Consider the following 24,527-nt stretch of genomic DNA (forward strand, 5'->3'; position numbering starts at 1 on the left):
AAAAAAAACAACTTTGAAGGCAATTATTTGAAAGCTCCTCAAATTAACATGTATACAGCTGGTTCTTTGTTACTGAGTGCACATTAGTAAAAGTTGTTTCAGGACATTAGTTCACTTAGTTGAAGGAAATAATGTAATTCTAGTTATTAACCACTTTAATTTTAAAAGTGCTCTGTAAACTGAGAAGACATTAGACTGTAAGAACAATGTGGAAGGCACAAGCAATTAGATGCTAAATGGGCTCCTTTTGAAAACCTTTAGGAAAACAAAATCAAAAAGCTTCAAGGTTCTAGGAAAACTGAATGTACATATGTAATGTGAGCAAGTTCGATTTCATTTTACTGACCATCAATATCACAAAGGGAGTGAAATTAAGCCCTTCTCTCAATAGTAATTTCAATAGATTTACTGAATGAAATCATATTATGAGTCAAATGCCTTTGTAATGTAATTTAGCAGTGCCTCCTTGAGGACCCATGAAATAGAATTTTATGTGTTACTTCACTTTAGAATCATTGCCAAAAAGTATAACACTGCTTTACAAATATCCTCCAGAGACCTAAGCCAGGATTTGGTGTTACCAGTAGACCATCAGTGAATTGACTAAGGCGGAACCATCTAATATGCTCAGTATGAACAAAGTTTGCTGAGGGTCAGTCAGCCGTACCGACAGAGGAAAATGCAAAAAAACTCATGCAATTACTTGAATAAGTCTCCATTCTAACACACAAAATAGATAGCAAGTGATTACTTGCAAATGTGCACTTCTATCACTTCTAAAGTGGTATTTTTATTAATATAAATTGTTCAAAACATTAATCAGCCAGTAGAAGAAATGTACTGTACAACTTTCTCTCCCTCCCTCTCTCCTTCCTTCCTCCCTTCCTTCTTTCTTTTTAGAGACAGGGTCTCACTTTGTTGCCCAGGCTTCAGTGCAGTGGCACAATCATAGCTCACTGCAGCCTCGAACTCCTGGACTCAAGCAACCCTTCTGCCTCAGCTTCTCAGTAGCTGGGATTACAGGCATGCACCACCACACCCAGCAAATTTTTATTTTATTTTTTTTGTAGAGACAGGGTCTTGCTTTGTTGCCCAGGCTGGTTTTAAACTCCTAGCCTCAAGCAATCCTTCTGCCTCAGCCTCCCAAAGTGCTGGGAATACAGGCATGAGCCATTACATCTGGCTGATAACCATCACTTTTTAATGAAATAAAACAAAATTAATATTGATTGCTTTGACTTCTATTAGCTCTCACAACAGATGGCATATCTTCTAATTAGCTAGTATCTGCATTAGTGATACTTTACAAAATATAAACAAATATATAATTGGTAAAGGTGGCCATAGGTGGTATGAGAGTATAACCCTGGTTAGGGCCGGGTACAGTGGCTCACACCCGTAATCCCAGCACTTTCAGAGGCTGAGGTGGGTGAATCAGAAGGTTGGGAGATCAAAACCATCCTGGCAAACATGGTGAAACCCTGTCTCTACTAAAAATACAAAAAATTAGCCGGGCGTGGTGGCGCGCGCTTGTAGTCCCAGCTACTTGGGAGGCTGAGGCAGGGGAATCGCTTGAACCCAGGAGGCGGAGATTGCAGTGAGCCGAGATTGCACCACTGCACTCCAGCCTGGCGACAGAGTGAGACTCCATCTCAAAAAAAAAAAAAAAAAAAAAAAAGAGTATAACCCTGGTTGGGCTTATTAACTATCTTTGTGACCCTGGGAAAGTTATTTACTTTCTCTGTGTCTCAATGTCTAATTGGGACTAATAATGCCCAAATCTCATAGGATTGTTTTGAAGATTAAACCAAGCACATAGCATATGGACTAACCCATAGTAAATGATCAATAAAGGTTAGTTCCCTTTCCCTAAAGCAGAACAAGATGGTTGATAGCATAAGTTCTGGCCTCATTCTACCTTGGTTTAATTCCTACATGTAGCACTTACTAGCAATATGCTGCACAAATGACTTAGCCTCTCTAGGTCTCAATTTCTCCTGTAAAATGGGGTATAACAGTGCCTACTTTAAAAAGAAAACTTAAAGGCTAATGGAGATAACTGATATAAAGTGCTTATTAAACAAAGCATCTGGCACACAGTAAATTTAGTTATTAAAATCAAATTAATTCATTATTTATTTCCCTCTTTCTAAGTTTATGACTTCTGGGCTTACAAACATAGTTTATCATGAATGACTACAAATATGTTGGTTTTATCTGTAAGTCATTGGTACTGGACCAAATAAAATAAAGCTATAATAAGAGCTTCTTGGCCGGGCGTGGTGGCTCATGCCTGTAATCCCAGCACTTTGGGAGGCCAAGGCGGGCGGATCACGAGGTCAGGAGATCAAGACTTTCCTGGCCAACATGGTGAAACCCCGCCTCTACTAAAAATACAAAAAAAGTAGCCAGGCATGGCGGCGCGTGCCTGTAGTCCCAGCTACTCAGGAGGCTGAGGCAGGAGAATTGCTTGAATCTGGGAGGCAGAGGCTGCAGTGAGCCAAGATTGTGCCACTGCACTCCAGCCTGGCGACAGAGTGAGACTCTGTCAAAAAAAAAAAAAAAAAAGAGGTTTTTATCTCATCAATAACAAATGAACCCTTTCTTTATCCACATCAAATCTATTTTTTAAAAATTGGGCCTCTGGGTTCACAAAAGTGAGTAAGACTGGGTCCTTGATGTCTGAGAAATCAGCCTGTCAGGAAAAGAAAGAGGTGAACAACAACATATAATGTGAATAAATAATTCCAACACAGAGTAAGAGGAAATCCTACTACTGTCTGGGAGACTCTCATGGTGGTTTTCACTAAGGGTGTGGCATGGGGCATAAGCAGGGGACTGATCTTCAGGCCAAAAAGAGGAGCTACTTGGAGGCAAGATTTCTATATTTTCTGTTTAGAGGTACTATGTTAACTCTAAATAGGCTATGAAAACCTAAACTGTTAAATTCCTGATTGCTCTAGGAATTATAATATAAATGGTCTATCAGTTACTACATACATTATAATTCCTAGAGTAATCCCTTTAAAATAATACAAAAAGGCCAGGCACAGTGGCTTACACCTGTGATCCCAGCACTTTTGGAGGTGGAGACGGGTGATTTGCTTGAGGCCAGGAATTCGAGACCAGCCTGGCCAACATGGTGAAACCCCATCTCTACTAAAAATACAAAAATTAGTCAGGTGTGTTGGTGCTACTCAGCTACTCAGGAGGCTGAAGCAGGAGAATCACCTGAACCCAGGAGGCGGAGGTTGCAGTGAGCTGAGATCATGCCACTGCACTCCAGTCTGGGCAACAAACAAGACTCCGTCTCAAAAAAAGAAAAAAAAAAAGGTAAAATGATGCAAAAACATATTGGTAAAAAGCCAATAGATAAAATGGAATTCTAAGGAAAGGGAAAGAAAAGAACAAAAAAATTCCTGATCAGACAAAGATGTTTAGATAGACCTAAATCTAACCACATCAATAATTATGAGGTAGGAGATCAGCAGGACTTATTTTCTGAGCACTAATCATGACCCTGCTAATCAAAATAGGCTGTAGCAGAAAAAATGGCCAGAACCAACTGAGGGCCATGAAGGCAACCTCTAGTCGCCCTCACTGCTCATTAGCATAAAGACACTCCTACCAGCACTATGACAGTTTACAAATGCCATGACAGTGACCCAGAAGTTATCTTACATGGTTCCAAGAACTCCCCACTTATTTTCTAGAAAATTCGAAATAACCTGCCCCTTAATTAGCATATTATTAAGAGTGAGTATTAAATATAGCTAGCCAGCAATTTACAGGGACTGCTGCTCCAGATGGCTACTGTTGCTGTATGCTGCTGCTACTATGCTGGGCCACCCCACCTGTGCGATAGCCCTGATCTGTCTATGGAGCAGCCATTCTGCTGTACCTGCTACTCTAATAAACTTGCTTTCTTTCACTGCTGGCTCAGCCTTGAATTCTTTCCTGAGCAGAGCCAAAAACCCTCTCAGGCTAGGCCCCAATTTTGGGGTATGCCAGGATCAATTACTTTAGATTATACTGCAGTAAACACCCCTATTAAGAGGCAGAGATATCAGAATGTAGAAAAGAAGCAAGACTCAACTACATGTTGTCTATAAGACACCCACTGTAAAGGTAAAAAAACACAGACTGAAATTTGCCAGAGGTGAAAGAAAAAAATCCATTCCATAATCGTAGCAGGCAATTTTAACACCTCTCTCAACAACTGATAGAACAAGAACAATTTCACAAGTATTTGCATATTAAGCAATACATTTCTAAATAATCCATGGGTCAATAACAAAATCAGAATAATTTTTAAAAATTGAACTTATTATTGCAGCACCAGTCATAATAGCCAAGATACGGAATCAACCTAGGTGTCCAAAAATACATGAATGGATAAAGAAAATGTGGTGTATATACAAAACAGAATATTAATCAGTAATAAAAATGAATGAAATCCTGTCATTGAGTTGGAGGACATTATGTTAAGTGAAATCAGCCAGGAACAGAAAGTTAAACACCACATACTCTCACTCATAAGTGGAAGCAAAAAAAAGTTGATCTCACCGAAGTAAAAAGTAGAACAGAAGATAACTAGAGGCTGGGAAGGGTAGAGGGAAGGTGAAGGTAAAGACAGATTTGTTAAAAGATACAAAATGACAGCTGATATCGTTTGGCTGTATCCCCACCCAAATCTCATCTTGAATTCCCACATGTCGTGGGAGGGACCTGGTAGGAGGTAATGAATCATGGGGACAAGTCTTTCCCTTGCTGTTCTTGTGGTAGTGAGTAAGTTTCACGAGATCTGATGGTTTTAAATATAGGTATTCCCCTGCACAAGTTCTCTTTTGCCTGCTGCCATCCATGTAAGATGTGACTTGATCCTCCTTGGCTTCCACCATGATTGTGAGGCTTCCCCAGCCATGTGGAACTGTAAGTCCAGTTAAATCTCTTTCTTTTGTAAAATGCCCAGTCTCGGGTATGTCTTTTTCAGCAGTGTGAAAACGGACTAATACAACAGTTAAATAGGAAGAATAAGTTCTAGTGTTTTGTAGTTATATAGTTTCAAATAGGTAGAAGGAAGATACACTGAATGTTCCAATTATAAATGTTCAAGATGATGGATTTGCTAAATACCTTGATCTGATCACTATACATTTTAAGTATCAAAACATCACTACATACCCCATAAATATGTACAATTATTATATGCTGATAAAAAATAAAAGGAAATTTTTTTAAAACTTGAACTTAAAGATAAGAAAATGACACAAAATTAAGGGACACAGTTAAAGTCAGAATCTAGACTGATAGAAATTTACAGCCTTTTATTTACATTTCAGAAAAAGAAGAAAGGCTGACATCAATGACCTAAGTATGCATCTAAAGAAATTAGAAATAGTAGCAATTGAACAAAAAGGTAGAGGAAAAGAAAACAAAGATCAGAAATTAGTGAAATAGACAAATGTTTTCAACAAAGCAAATAACTGATTCTTTGGGGGAAAAATTGGTAACATTGATAAACCACTGGCAAGCCTAATTCAAGAAAAACAAATATAGCACAAGTAGCAATATAACTAAAAGGGATGGGGGTTGCTATATAAATTAAAAAGAAAAGAGGATATTAGGAAAACATTTCATATTAATACATTTGACATTTTGGATAAAATGACACTTTCTAAGGTAATACAGATTACTAAAACTGACACAAAGTAGTAATGCGAAATCTGAATAATAGTATAGCTATTAATTTGCTCCATAACTGAAACACTTTCTAAAAGAAAACTTCAGGACCAAATGTCTTCTCCTGTGAATTACGCTAAATATGTAAGGAAGAAATAACACCATAAAACTATCTAAGAGAGAGTAAGCCTTCTGTCTTCAAATATCTATGAATGGTAAAAAATGGCAAACAAATAAACACACCATACCAAGAGAACATATGTATATTTTATCCATTTGACATTAAGAGAAATTAGGAGCATCTGACATTCTGGAAAATGTATCTAACAATTAGCTATGCAGGATTGGATTAGTGAAGGATAAATAAGGACCCTCCTCTGTCCTCTAGTTTAACGGAACAACTACAAGAAAGCCTTTTCTGCAGAATAGAGTTCCCCAACAACCTTGTAATGAAATGTCTTTGGAAGTACTGAGCTTCCTGTCCATAGAGGTGATCTGATAGCTTCTTAATAACTATTGGCCAGGGATATGATAAGAGTATTTTTACCCTGAACAGCATATAAGGTTAGATGGCCCATAGGCACATTCCAGTTCTATGATGCTATCATTACCGTCAGTCCCCTGGGACAGAGACTGTGCATGAGAAGAAAGGAATTACATCTCAGCCTTTCACATAAGTTTTAGCCCCTCGACACCGAGTTTCCTGAAGTGTCCCCTGTTATTAGGTATGTCTTGTTTTGTAGGACAGTTAATCATTTAGTGGCCCGTTTACAAACATTTTAAGGCGTGTTTATAGGGCAGCCATAATATTTCTCTTCAGTCTGTACTTCTGCGTGCTAAACACACTCATGTTTCTAGGTCCTTCACAAACTTGGTTGACTTTATTAACCAAAAGACAATAATGAACACTGAACACCCAAACCCCAAATCAGTCTGAGGGGCACAGTGTACAAGGTTGTTACTTCCACTGCCCTGTTCATTCCATTTCTACTAATGCATCCTACAGATGTGCTAAGGCTATAGACTTTTATCCAAATCTATAAAACAATAACTTGGTTTATATTGTAAAATATGCATCTTAAAATCTATTCATTATTTAATTTAACCTACTCGTTCATCCATCTAATTAATTCAATGATACCTTAAATTCTGACTCTAAAATAATGTAGATTAATCCACTATTCCCATGTTACTAAGTTTAGCAGATGTTTCTCAAAATGTGTCATGGGTGTCCTCTCCTTAAGTGGTTAATTCTAATTTTCTCAACATTCTGTGACACAGGATGAGGGCTTACAATATTTTTAAGACAAAGTCTTTCAAAGACAGACTGTATGTGCATTTCTAAATAAATTCTTTTATGTTACCAAAGACTCTACAGATGCACTATAGACAATTGAGAAAATTCTCAGATAAAAAATCAAGATATTCCTTTGGCATGAGCCATTTGAATAGGGTGATAGACAATCTACTTGAGAAAATTCTCAGGTAATCAAGATATTCCTTTCACATGAGCCATCTGAATAGGGGGTTAACCTATACTCTGTAACATGACCTTAATCTACTCTATCCTAAATACATATGCTGGTGAAGGATACAGAGCCTCAGAACACAAATCAGAAGACATGTGCCATGTTCTCAACACGGCTTTTGGTTCTATCAGACTCTGGGAGGCTCTCTGCTTTCTCAGTTTCAATGTATACATATTTCCAAGTTACTAATAACAACATCTTCATCCTAGACATGTAAAGGGAAATTAGAAGCATTGGTCTTCCCATAAAGTAACTAAAACAAAATATGATATCATATATGGGTACTAAACTAGGCCTTGATAAACTCAAGTTATAATCTCAGCTCTATGCTGCCACAAGAAAGTCACTTAACCTCTCTGGGCTTGAGTTTTCTCATTTATAAAGTAGACACTGGACCAGACAATCTCCTAGCTTCCCCCTGCTTGTACAACTTTGCTGTACTGTTCAACATAAACCAAACAAAAGTACTCAGGGCATTTCACACTTAGCTACATAGCTTTTCTTATTGCCTAGGCAAAATGTGTTTACTCTGATATCTAGTTCCTGAGATGACCAACAACATTTTGATGAGAGGAGAAAAGGGAACTCTGTTGCCCAACCATGCATTGGCAATGAAGTAGAACTGCTAAGTACCTGTGGGTGCCTGCAAGCACATGTGTGCACACGCCCATGAAAGGATATGAGGTGACTAGCATGGAAACCACAGTGTGCTCTCTAATGTGATCCAAACTCTTTTAAATTCTATCCAAACTCTTTTAGATTAAAAACTTGCATCAAGTTTCAGTGGTAGTAAAGCAATTCCAATAACCATATTTTAAACTTATTTCCTTACATTTCCTTAGCCAAAAGGAGTGAACACGAGGTGGTTCACTGTGACAGGCTGGGCGAATGAGCAAGCCGTGGCAAACAACTGAAGTTTCGAAAAAGCCAAAACAACTGTTGAGTCCACATCAATGAATTCAGTTAGTCTTACCTTGGCAAAAGGTGTTGTTAACCCGCTTATAACCTGGTAGGCATTCCATCATTTGGTTGTATCCATGATAAGCTGTAAGGGAAGAAATGCTTTGTTACATACTTAAATTCTTACAATCTTAGACTATTGAAAGTGATATCTGAAGCCATTTAAGGCATCAGCAAACTTACTTATTCATTTATTAATATAAGAAACCAATACCAATGTATATCGCCATAATTTCTTTCCCATTCTGCTTATTTTTCAGGATACTTCTTATTTTGCAATAAAGTCCCAAGAAATTATCAGTAAATCTTTATTATGTTAACTGAAACAATCCTAAGATTGTTGTACATTTTCTTCAAATTAGTGATTACATATTTCCATCACAAAGGATCTATTCCTCCCCATTGATGTGCTTCAGGTTTTGGATTTTCTTATCCATTGTAGGTAGGGTTACTACACGTCCTGGAACATTCTGGGTGATGTCTGTTATTCCAGCAAAGTTAATTAACAGTACTTTACTCCCCAAAGTGTCCCACTTTAGGCAATAAATTATACACTCATCCTAATTGCTGGATCAGGTATCCCAGTCATGAGATGATTCTCACTATTATGAACCGGAGAAGAATAGGCAGGTGATGAGAGGAAGTCAGGAAATTAAAAGGGCTACACTCAGAATATGCAAACAATACAAATGTTGCAATCACCAACTTCTCAACAAAACCCTATTTCCTGAGATTCTGATACTCTAGAGTGAGACTTGAGAGAGCACCTGGCATAGCGGATGCAGCCAAAGTTCTGGGATGTGGCAGAAGTGGGTTTCAAATCCTCTTCCTATCAATAGCTGTGACCTTGGGAAACAAGCCTCTTGGGTTTCACACAGAAATTCTATACAATGAGGGTAATTCCCATCTACTGAGCAGGGAAGAATTCTTCTGCAGTTTAGAGATAATTCATGAAAAATGCCTACCACAGGGCCTAAGTGTGATAAGCACTCCCAAAGTGTCAAATGCCATTGCTATGTCCTGCAGTAAGGAATTCTTCTATTAAGAGGCTACTGTGCAACAGAAAACAAGCTATAATCAAAATGGGATGAAAGATTAGACCACTAAAAAAGACTTGAAAGAGGAGTAAAAGGGGAAAGTAGAAAATAAAAAGGGAAATTTTCTCTTAAAAAATAAAATTATTTCAGCCTCCCCATATGCTCTTTATCTGTCACCACTAAAGGAACAGGGTGAATATGTACTGGGGTGTCCCTCTTCTTCAATTCTTTTCTTTGCTGTATTTCCCCTCTCTTCAGATTCCCCCGAATGCCTAAAAGAGAAGATCAGAGTGAGGCATCTGGGAAAGGCAAATTAAAAGAGGGGAGATATGGGCGTGTGGCAGTCCCTCCATTCAGCTCCTTGGCCTCAGGTCTGTCTTGTCCCATAGACCTCTAGAGCAGGCTTCCTGCAGAGATTGTGGGATCTCTGGCTGCAAATTCCTCAAAGTCAAAAGAGATGGATATGAACTTGTTTTAGAAGTTTCAGCAGTCATCTACTTCAAGGCAGAGAGCCAGACCAGGCAATCTCTTACAGTCCTCCTCAGCTTAGGATTTCATGTTCATTTTCTTCTCAAAAGTTTTAAAGGACAAGTGACTTGTTCATGCTAGGCACATTTCTAATGGGTCACAAACTATTTAATGAAATCATTTGCAGATTTAAAATTAAGTTTTCACAGCAAAAAAATGATCATCAATGAAAGGTCTCTCTGTATGTGGCTAAACAAAAACTTCAAATGTTAAATAAAAGCCACTTGAAAACTAAAGTTTGAACTAGTTTGAGTGAAAAAAAAAAGAGGTGTGGAACACAAAACCATAGCGTAGAAAGCCAAGGAAAGTCTGCTTCCTTCCAAACTGAATATGATTTAGAGAGGAGTCCCAACCAAGGAAAGGAAAACTTTTTAAATGACACAGGAAGAATGTGACCCTGAGTGTGTTTCTTGGGAGTGAGTCACTTAAGAGGACACAAACAGAATAAATGTCAAGATGTTAACAGTTTACTTCATTCATAGTCCACATGGCCCTTCCTGAAGTGAAGGCAGTCTCTTCAATTTTATACATTAAATGAGCCAACATATGGATTTTTTTCAACAACATTTAGTTAAAAGTGACAGCAACTTTGCACTTTCACATTCAACTAAGTCCTTATCAAGATTAAAATATAGAGCTCACAAACCACAGACATCAGTGAACTCATCTTAGATAAAAATGACGCAATTCTAGACAAAAATGACAAAAGGTCAAGAGTGGAAGTTAGGGATTAAAAAAAAAATAAAAGGACAATAGGACTCCCTTTACCTTTAATGTCTATCACATCCCTGCTACTCTGGGGTTTGGACACAAGAGAAGAGAAGCAGCTAAGCAAAAGATACACAAAGAAGGGGGTAAATGAAAAAGAAAAATAAGATGGGGAAGGTATTTAATATTAGAGAACATAGACTTAGGACCAAAACAAAGTTCTATGAACCTAACTTCCCTCATCCTTAATCCTTAGACCAAACAGTGGAAAACATATCATCCTCCTCAATATTCCTACAGACAGACAGACATGGTAAACAAAGAGGCAGGTTTAAAAAAAAAAGATGGCAACGCCTTTTCAATGTTTTAGGTATAGATTCCTGCTTAATGAGCTGTAAGACTCAATAGCAAATGAAAGAGCTGGGAGTCGAACTCAGGTCTACCTAACTTCAAACATTAAAATTTTTAAATCAAACCAAATGTATCATAGCTATCCCTTTGGTCAGGTTGCCAAAATAATTTTAAGCAAATAGATCTTCCAGTGAGGATGAACCATCACACTCAACCTACTTCCTGGAAATTTGCATTGCAAATGATCATTGAATCAGCTTAGAACATCTGCTTGGAAAATTCTCTCAGTACTGAAAATGTCCTTATTTACATGGATTATTTTTGTAAATGAAGAATTCATTAATTATGAGGAACTTCGGTGGGCATTTCCACAAGTTAGTCTTCTAAAAAGAGATGAGTAGTATCAACAAAATAAATAAAATTACTTGCTTTAGGCATTTAGAAAATCTGTAAGTTTGTGAGACAAAGAAGTCCAAATGAGAGACAATTACTTAAAATGAATTGTTATACTGGTAGAAGAACAAATAATGTAAGAAAGAGATATGGAATACTAATGCCCAGATGGCAAATCCTAGATTGAATATAGAGGTTTAAAAGGCATTTGAGAATACAATCAAATCAACAGATAAGAGGAGTAAACAAAAATTATTCATTTAAAGCAAATGAGAAATTTCTTGCAGTATAAAGAATAAAAAAAATTATAAAAACTTCAGTTATATGAGGCAAAGAAAGATGACTGACAAAAATATCACTTGCTCTCTTGGCAAAAACATGATGAATACGGGTCAGAAAGCTCAACTTAAACCCAGTCACCTCTGTCTCTAAAAACTATTTATGGCCAGGCGCAGTGGCTCACGCCTGTAATCCCAGCACTTTGGGAAGCAGAGGCAGGCAGATCACCTGAGGTTAGGAGTTGGAGACCAGCCTGGCCAACATGGTGAAACCCCATCTCTACTGAAAATACAAAAATTAGCTGGGCATGTTGGCAATTGTCTGTAACCCTAGCTACTTGGGAGGCTGAAGCAGGAGAATCACTTGAACCCAAGAGGCGGAGGCTGCAATGAGCCGAGGTTGTCCCACTGTGCTCCAGCCTGGGCGACAATAGTGAAATTCCATCTCAAAAAGAAAAAAAAGTATTTATTAGAAATCAGTTATTCAGAGTTAATACTACATTGAAAAACTAAAGGTACAAATTATTGTCAGGAAGAGAGTATTAAAGAGGTGTAAACCTGATTTATTCAAATCAACATGTTCTGAACAATAAAAGCAAATCAAAGCCTGGGGGTGTTAATATAGATTAATGTTGCTGAGGTCTGTGACAGCATAAAACCAGTGTTAGAAAAAATGGGAAAGAATTGTGTCCTAGTGATTATAAATTTCTCTTTTACAAATCAACAACCAATTATTTCTCCATTTTAGCTTTCCTTTTAATGAAATTTGAAAACCGATAATATAACAAAAACTACAACATAAGTTGTGGATATTAATAAAAATCTCATTTAAGGAATTTAAACCTAGGAAATAACAACTGTACTTTTTATAGGGTTTGAAACATTTATTTACCATTTTAAAAGAGATCTTATTTTCTCTTCCCCTGAGACAAAAAGTCCATTTTAACTCATTACCACTTAAGACTTTTTTTCCCCATAAGTAATCCAACTAAAGAGGATAATTAATAACTGTGCTTATTACAAAATAATTGACATGAAAACTTTTTCAGACTTGCAAATTTTCTGGAAATGCACATCATAGTACTACATTCTAGAATTCAGTAGGAGAGTTCTTTGAAAGTCTAATATTGCCTCATGATTAAATGAGTAATCATAAAAAACAGATATGCTACATTAACCTGCAAAGGAGTGAGGAAACATTACTTACATGGTTTCTTGGGGCATTTCTGGCATTTGTTAAAGCCCCAGGAGGTACCCACAGTTCCACAGCAGTCCTCTTGCTTTGAAAGGCCAGGGAGCGCTTTGCCACACTGCAATGATTAGGTGTGAAATATGAAGGTTAATTGAGTGCAGGATGCCCAGCCCCAGAGCACTGCTGTTCCTCACAGCCACGCTATAAACCAGTTCCCTTGTTATCGACACAATTAGAAAGGAAAAAAACTATAAAACTTGGAAAGAAAATACCTGGACAGAAATCAATACAACACAAAAACGAACAAGTACATTTCCAAATGGGAGCACCTTGATGTTTTTCTAGTCTAAGAAAATCTGTCACTGCTCAGAGTACTTCATAAAACTTACGTTTCCAATGCCTTTTTTTCTTAATAAGAGCCTCATAGTGTGTAAGATCAATATAGGCTTTTTAGATTTTAGTTGTATCTGTCTGTTTAAATCTCTTGTGTGGACCATCAGGGAACATAACTCTAAGGGTATGGCATGTGTGTAAAATGTGAGAAGATGGCACAGGTCCCACCTACAAGAGGCTTCTGGTCTTCCTATAACCCCAAGGCCTGGGCACAGACAGGACAGAAGAAACAATTACTGGCTGGGCCAAATCAGCTCTAGCAGAGACGAAGGCTCCAGGCAGCCAAGTGTTCTGACCCAGGGAGGTCAGCCAAGCTAGGAAGATGCCAGCATGTTTAAGCGAGACCAGCTTGAGCAGGCAGAAGAGTAGGATTTAGAGGCTACTGGTGCAACACTGGTTGTCCAGTGTTAAGACCAGGTAAGACTCCTGGTCAACCACAGGAAGTGAGAAAAAGCTGAGACGCAGGGGCCTGAAGTTAGACCACCTCAATGGGGTGAGGAAGTGCCTAAGAAAACAGATCCTGCTCTGTGGACCCATCCAAAGGCCAGCCTGAGGGGAGGACCAGCTGACTCTCCACCCCTGCTATGCAGGCTAACACACCCCACATTTTTGTCTCCTGTGCAAACACAGAGCATCCAAGGAGTTATTCTGCCTTCCTCTGCCTCAGCCTCTACAAAAATCCTCCCAACAGTTTCCAGAGTTGTCTTTCCAAAGACAAATCTGGTCACATTACCGATTAAAAACTTTCACTGACTCTCCATTGTCTGAAAACGGCACACTCTAGAATGATCTATAAGGTCCTTCCTATTCCCGCCTAAGGCAATCTCTTGTCCCCATCCACCTCTATCCTGCAGACATACCAAAGGGCTCTTTATTTTCTGAACAAATCATGTCCTTCCAAAAGGAGCATGTCTGGCTGGAACACCCTCCCCTTTTTTCTTTCCCAGAATAAACTTTATTCAACCCGTGAGATGTATTAATAGCTCTGAAGAACCATCACTATGAAACCTCCCCTATCTCCTTAATTCCAATGAGTTCCTCCCTCCTTTTTACCCCACAGCACTGTCTATACAGTCTACTGCCTCTGCGATGCATTTTTGTTAAATGCCTATGTATCTTATGTTTATATTCCAGTACACAGTACACATTGCAAATGCTCAGGAAACACTGCATGAAGAAAGGAACAAACAACCTAGGGAACTAAGGAACAAGCTAGTTGTAGGCCATCCAGGCAAGCAATGGCTATGTGAAAACCAATGGAGGGGTCAGGCATGGTGGCTCACACCTGTAATCCCAGCACTTTGGGAGGCCGAGGCGGGCAGATCACGAGGTCAGGAGATCGAGACCATTCTGGCCAACATGGTGAAACCCCGTCTCTACTAAAATACAAAAAATTAGCCGGGCGTGGTGGTGCGTGCCTCTAGTCCCAGCTACTCAGGAGGCTGAGGCAGGGGAATCGCTTGAACCCAGGAGGCAGAGATTGCAGTGAGCCGAGATTGCACCACTGCACTCCAGCCTGGCGACAGAGCGAGACTCTATCTCAAAAAAAAAAAAAAAAGAAAAGAAAACCAATGGAAGTTCAGCATCCATACCCCAGGCTAGTGAGCAGAGTGTGGTGACAGAAGGTCCAGGCAGGTGGTGGCCCTCAGAAGGACAGCAAGTAGTAGACACCAGTCACCTGGCAGGCCTCCAGGGGCAGCGTTCCTTTTCTGCCAGGTCCAAGCATGCAACATTCTGACTGAGGCGCTGAGTAACTACATATCCAAATTGTAAAACAAGACCAAACCACAGAAGGCTCAGCTAAGTTTTAGTTACATCATAGCTTTGATGTTCTAAGGTTTTATTATTTTTAATGATTTCAACAGGATGCTGTGTGCTCTCCAACAGCAGTATATGATAGTGATTAAAAATGTGACTCAGGAGTTAGAGAGGCCTGAGTATGAATTCTGACTGTAGGACTTCTTACACGCATTATCTTAGACATTTTCCTACCCATAACGTAGAGTGCATAATAGTATCTTTCTCCTAGGGTCATGAAACATGAAAGAAAAAAGGCATGTGCAATGCTGAACATTATAGCTGAGCACTTACATGTGTCAGCTATCATTACCATTATCATTATTATTATTATTATAGATAAAAGCTCCCTACTCCAGATGTCCCATTTGAGGCCCCAAATGTTTGTCGGATTCCCCAGGGAGTAGAAGGTGTGTGAGTGGAGTAGACTGTAAATGGTCCTGTCAATCAAACAGGTTAGTCTAATTGCCCTCTCGAAAGTACCAGACTCCCTAAGAAATGACCCTACGAGACAAAATGAATTTCCCTAATATAAAAGCAGGTGTTAAAGACATTTTGAGTTAAGCAAAAGTAGGCATACCAAAACAATTGCTTTTTTTTTTTTTTTAGATGAACTTGAAAAAACACGTAATTCTGGGGAAGGCACTGAAAAAAGCCCTAGTGTAAGTCAGTAAAGCCCAAGACCATCACATCTCATGAAACCGGGGCAGTAACTCCTGCAGACACGTGACACGCATTCCTTGAGATAAGGAAACTCTCTTATAAAACAACACAACTGGATAAACAATGAGTGACGTTGTGTGCCAGATACCAACACAATGACCTGGGGAAGTCTGTTTGAAGACAGGGCTCTCAGTGAAGTGTTTAACCACGTGCAGTGAGGGAAAGTCCCCAAGGTTGGAACAGCGGCAGGGCCACAGATGAACAGTCTCAGACACGGGGGAAGACTGGACCAAAAAAAGAGTGATAAAGTGGTAGGTGGGTAGGTAGTCACAGAGATGGCAAAACAAATATGCACAGGCACGTACACGCAGAGTGGGGAGAAGAAGAGGGAGAGACAGCCAACGTGAGAACAAACGGGAACCTTAGAGAAGACAGGCACATATTTCGGGCTGGAATCAGGTAGTTTCCATACTCCTTGAGCTTAATCACAAAACGTGTAACCCTAAAACATGAAGGACTGAAGGGAGGAAAGGCGAACAATGACCCAGGCCTAAGACTGGGAACAAAATGATTCTGTAAAAACACAGAGGTCCCCACTGTTGCAACCTGGCTGCCAAAGCATGCTTAGGGTTTATTTCCAGTTTTATAAAATTTATGTAAGACACCAGTTCACATCATATGCAGATCATTCTCGTACTGGACTCTTTAGGTTCATCTCCTAATCAAGCAAAACACTCAACATTTGCTGATTTTATATGCTCAAAATGTTAGTAGCAGTTAAAATCCAATTTTCACCTTGGATTCCCAGAATGTTTTATTTGGTAGGGCAAAAATAAATCATTTTTTCTCAACCGGGCCTCCAGAAAGGTACAAGGTTTTCATTACATGATTCAGGCCGCTTTATCCCATGGCTTTGTTTTTGCAGGTCCACAGCCAAGAGCAGCATAAGCCATCCAAATTGTTTAAATAAATGGTAGTGTAGGTGGTACCACAACACTGTGTGTGTCTTGAAACTGGGTCTGCACAGTATAAGAATAAGCTACAAGAGATGAAGTCACAGTTATAACAAGACTCAAAGTTCTACATATGCCCTTCAGTTATTTAACTATGAAGAGGTTTCGATGTGCAGCCAGAAACTCTATCTGAGAGATCTTTGTGGCCATACTCAGGGCTCTCGCCCAAGAGACCACTGAACACCATAGGGTCTCACCTGGATGTAGGAAATGCCTACAGGAAAAGAAGGTAGAGGAAAGATCTTCTCTCTCCCACACCAAAAGGCCACACTGAAGAGAATCACATGGAATAGGATGAGATCAGCATTCAGAAAATCCTTGTCTATGACTGTTAGGTTCTGCTTTCTGTTGAGATGTAATCACACGGATATAGGCTCACGCTAACTACATTTTTACGCACAGATTGAGGTGATCTTTTACAAGTTAAAAACACAAATGGAATTCCTCCTTTGTAAATTATTCACTACATCAACATGGAAAGCCTTATCATTTCAGGATGTGTCTTACGAATAAGTAATCCTGGAGAAATGCGCTAAATTTACAACCCAATATTTAGCTAAGTCAAATCCGAAACAAAAATCCTATCGGGTCAAACAAGCTACAGTGCCTCAAAAAGCTCACACAACCTTGGGCTGCAGATTAAGGGACACTACAACCCTACACAGCTGTCCCAGGATTCAGCCCATGCATGACCTAGATGAAGCAGTTCAAGCAGAGAAATGAAAGTTCTGGCAACCAGGTCCTGTAAGGATCAACTGAGGAAAGGCGGAACAGTGAGACTACGTGCAGACATGATGGCAGTGTTCAGACACCCTGAGCAAGAGGAAGCCTGTTGCACGATGAAGGTCCAGGCTGAGGATCTCTGATCTAAAACGCTTGGGACTAGAAGTATTTTAGATGTTAGTTATTTTCAGATTTTAGAATATTTGAAAATACTTACCAGTTGAGCATCCCAAATCCAGAAATACAAAATCTAAATTGTTCCAACGAGCATTTCCTTGGAGAGTTATGTTGGTGCTCAAAACATTTTGGATTCTGGAGCATTTTGGATTTCAGATTGTTGGATTTGGGATGCTTAACTTGTATTGGCAGGACTAAAGGCTACAAATCATAGAAAGAGTGGATTCAACCTCATTAAGCAGAAGATCTTTTCAACAGTTAATGCTCCTTAACAGTGGAAGATGCTGACTTCACTAGGAGCTGACCATGGAAACCCATCTCTCAGGGATGCCCAGGATATGAAGCAGATGACCTTTACGATTTCTGCAAGGTCTAAGGTTCTGTGGTCACTACATACTGATAGGTTACATTATCCCATCTAGGAAATATAAGTTACTACACACCACAGCAAAACTCAAGTGTTTCTGCTGCTCTCACATCTATAATAGGACTGCGTCTAGGCAGACGGCCTCCTAACCACCTCCTTTTGTCTTATCTCCTCCTCCCTCATTTCCACATCTCTAGAGTTGCTCATGCTGCCTGGGCCTCTAACTACAGGACTTACACAAATAAGGCAAAAGGAAGAAAAACAAGTAAAGCTACTCCCAGCCTTGATTCAGCAGTGCACTGGTCATGATTCCTGGAACATTGAGTGCATGAAAATAACTTTTCAACCCTTCCTATGTGCACATCTGTATGAACACTGTGATGCAGAAGGTAAGGCTATTCAAGAATCATTACAATTATTCCACAAATATCCATGTTACTACATTTACAACACAAAATTATTATAAGCAATAGTGAAAAAAACCTTTAATTTTGAAGCTAGTTGTCAAAAATTACAGATTTTGACATTTAGTAATGTATGTATCTAAATCTTGGCCTGACTGGGAACACATATCTTCAGACTTTAATCTCATTTTTGAGGTAATACTGTAGCACTTCCCTGATATTCAAAGTTGGGCTGTGATCACAGTCACTTTTACATCTGCCTATCAATGTGAGAGGAAAGATAGTTCAAAACTTATTTGGTAACCAAGGATTACAATTTTTGTCAATTAAAAACTCCCCACTGGAGTTGCTTCAGAGGCTGAATGATGATTTGAAGAGACTGTGATAGATGGTGGAATATGGTTTCATAAGGTTTTATAAGATTTAATTTTCACGTATTAAAATCGCTGGTACCTATAGTGCCTACAACGTACCCTCATTCCAAGAGTGTTTGCTGCACTGTGCAGAGTCCTGGGGAAGGAGGATCCAGCAGTGGTGGTAAGAAAAGAGTGCTGGACTGGAGTCATTAGACTTGGATTGAAATCCCAGATACTTCTTACTAGCAGTGAGAAGTTCAGCAAATCATCCAACCTCTCTGAGCCAGTAATCCCAACCCCAAAGGATTGTGAGATTAAATGATGCTTGTCCAATCCCAGATACTGGGACTCCATCAACCCCTGTGTGGGGATTAGAAAAGGGCAGCTGTAGGATGTGACCTGCACCAGGACATGGAGTTGGATGAGCAGAGCATGGGCTGGACTCCAGGCCCCAATCATCCTCCTCAACTGGTGTCTGGTGTGGGTAAAACCTACAACCAGCATTAAAGTACTAGCCATTTGATAAACTCTCAGGACACATTTATTAAAAGTATTCAACTTTTAATAGTTAAAAGACATTTAACTATTAAAAGGGCCACTCCATAAAGACAGCCACATGTCAGGAACCTATTACTTAATCTTACTATTTAAAACACTAAAAAATGATAAACTGAAATACTCTTATGAATTGTCTTCATTACATGTATATAACTCATTTTATTATGCTATGAAGGACTATTATACAATAAAGTATAAAATATTTTAAGTTTCAGTAGAGAACATCTTTTAGAGCCAAAGGAGTAAATAAACAAAACCCAAAACGTTAAAGTGATACAGGTTTCAAAAAATACTTGTAGAGATTGCACTGAGGGAAAACATGAAATAAAACAGAAGTCTGATTCATTGTAACTCTTGCAAGAGTAAGTAGGACTGTGTTTAGGCAAGAACTGAAACAAGGAAGTGACTCAATGGCTCTACTGGGGAGAGAGATTCCAAAGAAATGGAACAGCTCTAGCTAAGCATAACACCAACCACCAGCTGGGAGAAGAGCCAGTGGCAACGGAGGAGGGTAAAGACAGGGGAAGGCAGGTCAATACGAAGGAACAAAGAGTGGGTGTGCAGAGTCAGAGAACATGTGGAGCTAAACCATGGAGGGTTTTCCAAATTTGAGATTAGATGTACAGTTGGATATAAAAATCAACCAGGAAACAGGGGAAAAGAAGCATCATAGTTCCTTTTCTCAAAGCAAAAAAGTTTATATTGCTTCCAATTAAATAATTAGCATCTTTGAAACAATGGTAAGTACAGAAAGACTGATGAGGATGAAGAGGAGGAAAAGGAGAAAGAGATAAGCGTTTTTATAAAGGTAAAGTGTTCTATATCTAGTACTTCCCCTGAAATGTAAAAAAGAATTACCAGGATAAAGTATATCATTCACAGGGAGGAAAAGGAAGAAACTATATTGGAGATAAACATAATCAGGAATAACAAGAGGACAAAAATTTGAAATTAGATGATTGGAGGCCCATTGACTGTACTTTTTCTCAAACAAACAGCAGAAAGGAGTTAAGTTCAGCACGAATAATATCTTATCTCAACAAATGCTGTCCAGCCACAGTAAAAAGACTTCTGAACACAAAGCTAACTCCCAGATATCTACTTGCCTTGCAGCATTAGCACATTATGAACAGGAAACAGACTTTTCTGCACAACCACATTCCCCTTGAACTCAGTGAAACGCAATGTAAGTATGACCCATAACTGGGTAAATGGCAAGAGGGCAGCTTTTGAAAATAGAAAAACATTCACATCCTCACTTTACCAATTACCACCTCCATGACTATAGGCAAAACTCTCAACGTCTCTCTGACTATCTCGTCTTCTATAAAATGGAACTAGAGACATCCGTTTTTCATGGAGCTCTTGAGTGGACTGAGACAACACATGTGAGACGGACTGTATGTGAGACAGCCATATGGCCAAGCCCCACTGGGCTTGTATTAGATCTCTTCCCCCAGGCTCCTCCTTTAAAAACCTGGGCTTATTTAACAAAAGAGCAATTAATGTAGTAGTTATTCGATATACAATATCCCAGATTCAGCCTACAGATAAGAGATGTATAAAATAAACACGTAAGTTAGATATAGAAATAAAAGAAAAAGACATTCTTAAGATCTTGCTAAAAATATTCAGGTTTTCTCAAAAGTGCTCTGGCTAGTAAAGAAATACTCAGTGAATTAATGCTGTGGAGGGCATGTCATTGTATAGATTTCATTTCAACTCTGCTTAAGAAGCACAACATGGTATCACGGAATTCCAATAATTCAACTTGTAAATATTGACGTTCAAGCGGCAGATGATTTCACTTTGGGGACATCACGATGGTACTTGTCATGGTGCCATGTTTTGGTGCCAGAGAACCAAGACCATGAAGCAACAGCAATGGAGCTCACTGTGCTCCTTCCCCTCAAGGATCCATGGCCCAATCACAAAACACCACACAGCATGCGACTCTCTAACTAAGTCAGGTCCCAGAGAATATAGCTGTCCTTTCAGGTTTAGATAGCAATGGTTTCTTGTGAATCCTCCATCCCTAGAAGAAATGGCCTAAGAGTCAGGGTGCAATAGTAGAAAGACTGGCCAGGTGCGGTGGCTCACACCTGTAATCCCAGTACTTTGGGAGGCCAAGGCAGGCGGGTCACTTGAGGTCAGGAGTTCAAAACCAGCCTGGCCAACATGGTGAAACCCGGTCTCTACTAAAAACACACACAAAAAATAGCCAAGTTTGGTGGCAGGCGCCTGTAATCCCAGCTACTTGGGAGGCTGAGGCAGGAGAATTGCTTGAACCTGGGAGGCAGAGCTTGCAGTCAGCCGAGATCGCGCCACTGCACTCCAGCCTGGGAGACAGAGCGAGACTCCATCTCAAAAAAAAAAAAAAAAAAATAGTAGCAAGACTGGACTAGACACTAAAATCTTCAGTTTTACTCCCCACCTCCCAGACAAACTCAACTGCAAACTGATTTACCTCTCTGGATGTTAGTTGCATCAACCCATAAAATTGTAAGGACAGACTACTTGCTAATACTCATTTAAGTGCCCAAGTTCTATGATTTTATGAAAGCTCCAGGGCAGGGCTGAGGGCAGCCAAGCAGCTATGTGGCAGGGCAATCCTATGAAGGTCGGTGTTCCTCAGGTGCCCCCTGCCTGCCAGGTTGATACATTAGATTCCATGCTGCCACAGCCTGCCTGGTGGTATCCTCATACCCTGACCTGGGCCAACTTAATCAAGGATAACCATAATAACGGGCTGCCTTTTCCTCACCCTACGTCATGCCAGCCCTTTCCTGCTAACCTGTACACACAAAGGGCAGCTCTACCTTCCTGAGAACAGTTATGGCTCTTAAATGGCTCGATTCTAGATTATACTGGGTAGCTATAATGAGTAATTATCAATAGGCAAGATCTCAGAAATGATTCAAGATGGTCATGGAAATGCAAATCTTGGGTGTACTGGGCTGTGACCATTATAAAGTCACATTATAATCCATCAACCTACACTGTACAGGTATGTCCCATAAATTATTCCACCCATGCAGGTGCCATCCTCACCTCCATCCACATTCAGAAGCACATTACTCTAACATTCTGGCACAAAGCCTTGGGGTATTCTAGTAAACAAAAGCTACACCATCAATACTATGAATCTGGATGAGGAATGTTAATCCTATTTTTTTTGGAAATCTTGAACTTCTTTTCATAAGAATCGGAATGAAGTCCCCTATGGGAAAAGTACTGACTGCATGTAACAGGTTGTTGGATCAATCCAAACTTCGTCTTTCCTCTTCTTTGCTCCTGTTAAACTGTCTTTTCACTATGATATAAACACATCTCCACTCTGGAAAAGTGACTCCTGACAATGTTCTGAGCAAAACGGTGTTCTTCTAGCCCCTGAATCAACTATGGCTCCAAATTAAACTAGAAAATCTCATGAACACTCTTTAGTGTCCCAGTACTAGATCATTAAATATGCTTATTTCTATACAACAAAAAGTAAAAAGTTCTAAATCTCTAATCCCTATCGCTAGTGCAACTAGAGCAACATATTTGATCAACTTGTTCTAAGGGTCGTTGTTATAAAGAGCACTGTACAATGCAGAACTGGCTGGGTAACAGGCATTGTCTCATAAGAAGAGGAAAATGCATAAATACTTCCAGATTTTCTAAGAGAACTTGTAAAAAAAATTTGCTTTGGCTTGAGCAGAACATTCTTTACAGGCAAGGTTTTTTTCTTTCTTTCTTTCTTTTTTTTTTTTTTTTAAGTCCACTCAGCTTTCTTTTATTAGAGTAATTAAAACAATGTTAGGCATTTGGGGAATCTGATACAACTATAATCCTCTGATATTTCAGGCTATTGATTTTACAAAGTATCTACTGTGACTAGAGCATTAACTGCTGGAAATGTATCCACATTGATTTCTGACAGTGTATTTGTTTAAAACCTGCTGAAGCCAAACCATGGGCTTCAAGGAATTCCAGACAACTACTTTAGTTTATGAAACGGTATTTTAAAAGTTACACTAAGGCAAAAATGGTTTTTAAAGTCACATAAGAAGGAAAAAAAACCCTCTTAAGCATGAAACTTATGATTCTACTTGACATCTTTTCTAAAGAAAAGACAGAATTTGCGCTGCCTATTTTCTCCACTTCTACAATGATTTGAACATTTCAGCAGTCAAGTCTTCTTCCAGGCTGTGATATGTGTGTTTTGCTCTTAAGTTGCAAAAAGAAAATTTAAGTACAGTATTATCATGATTATATTCTGACATCATAATTCCTGTTAGCCTTTCCTTGGGGCAAAACAACACAAATCATGTGATAAATCCTAGTACTAGATGGTGAGTAGATCGAATTTATTTTAAGTTTAATTACTAGGAATGTGTCTAAAAAGAAAGACTCATGTTGAGAGAGGGAATAAAGATGTGCATATAGCCATGATTACTATGACCATAGCAACCTGGTCACCCCCAAAATGATGAAAATGATGAACATAAATACCTATCTTCTCCAATTCTTCTTCTTTTTTTTTTTTGAAATGGAGTCTCGCTCTGTCGCCCAGGCTGGAGTGCAGTGGCACAATCTTGGCTCACTGCAAGCTCCGCCTCCCAGGTTCATGCCATTCTCCTGCCTCAGCCTCCCGAGTAGCTGGGACTACAAGTGCCTGCCACCACGCCCGGCTAATTTTTTGTATTTTTAGTAGAGATGGGGTTTCACCGTGTTGGCCAGGATGGTCTCGATCTCCTAACCTCGCGATCCGCCCACCTCGGCCTCCCAAAGTGCTGGGATTACAGGCGTGAGCCACTGTGCCTAGCCTCCAACGCTTATTTCTACAACCATATTAAGATAAATCTTCTATATTAAGCTTCATGTCTATAAAGAGATAATCAAAGGAACCAAAAACATTTTAGGCCTCATAGCACTATATGAGATTGTAATGCATGCCTCATTTGGTTAAGCTTTCAGTTTTTTCTGTGTCTCTTCCAAGTACACAGAACTCAAAACTAATAATTACCTGTGGTTTGGTTGCAAGTCATGTAGAAAAACTGAAAGCCACAAATAACACTAACAGGTTCATTTAGATCCCTGGGTGCAGGGAACCATGTCTGTCTTGTCCACTGCCCTGACTCTTCTGGCAGAAACATCCATTGTTCCCCAAAGAGCCACTTGTTTCCCCACATTGCCCAGCTCCAAAACTATCTGTTAGATTGCCATAACAAAATACCGTAGACTGGGTGGTTTAAACAATAGATTTTTTTTTTATTTCCTCACAGTTCTGGAGGCTGGAAACCCAAGATTATGGTACCAACATGGTGGATTTTTGGTGAGGCCCCTCCTCCTAGCTTGTGGGTGGCTGCCATCTGGCTGTGTGCTCGCATGGACTCTTCTTTGTGCAAGTGTGTGGGGAAAGCAACAGAGAGG

The 24,527-nt window shown here is 39.5% G+C and overlaps 1 protein-coding gene across 17 annotated transcripts in view; it reads right to left on the minus strand.

Annotated features, from left to right (window-relative positions):
* Positions 1-24,527, minus strand: part of LTBP1 (latent transforming growth factor beta binding protein 1) — a 452,790-nt gene that overhangs the window by 167,783 nt on the left and 260,480 nt on the right. For all 17 annotated transcript variants that reach the window (XM_004029082.4, XM_004029083.5, XM_063695966.1 and 14 more), the window contains 2 exons: positions 12,674-12,776; positions 8,185-8,256 (listed from right to left, as the gene is read on the minus strand). In XM_004029082.4, coding sequence (XP_004029131.3) covers positions 8,185-8,256; positions 12,674-12,776 — 175 coding nt within the window. The remainder of the gene's footprint in view (positions 1-8,184; positions 8,257-12,673; positions 12,777-24,527) is intronic.

Source organism: Gorilla gorilla, chromosome 12 (genome assembly GCF_029281585.2).
Source record: "Gorilla gorilla gorilla isolate KB3781 chromosome 12, NHGRI_mGorGor1-v2.1_pri, whole genome shotgun sequence".
Taxonomy (NCBI): domain Eukaryota; kingdom Metazoa; phylum Chordata; class Mammalia; order Primates; family Hominidae; genus Gorilla; species Gorilla gorilla.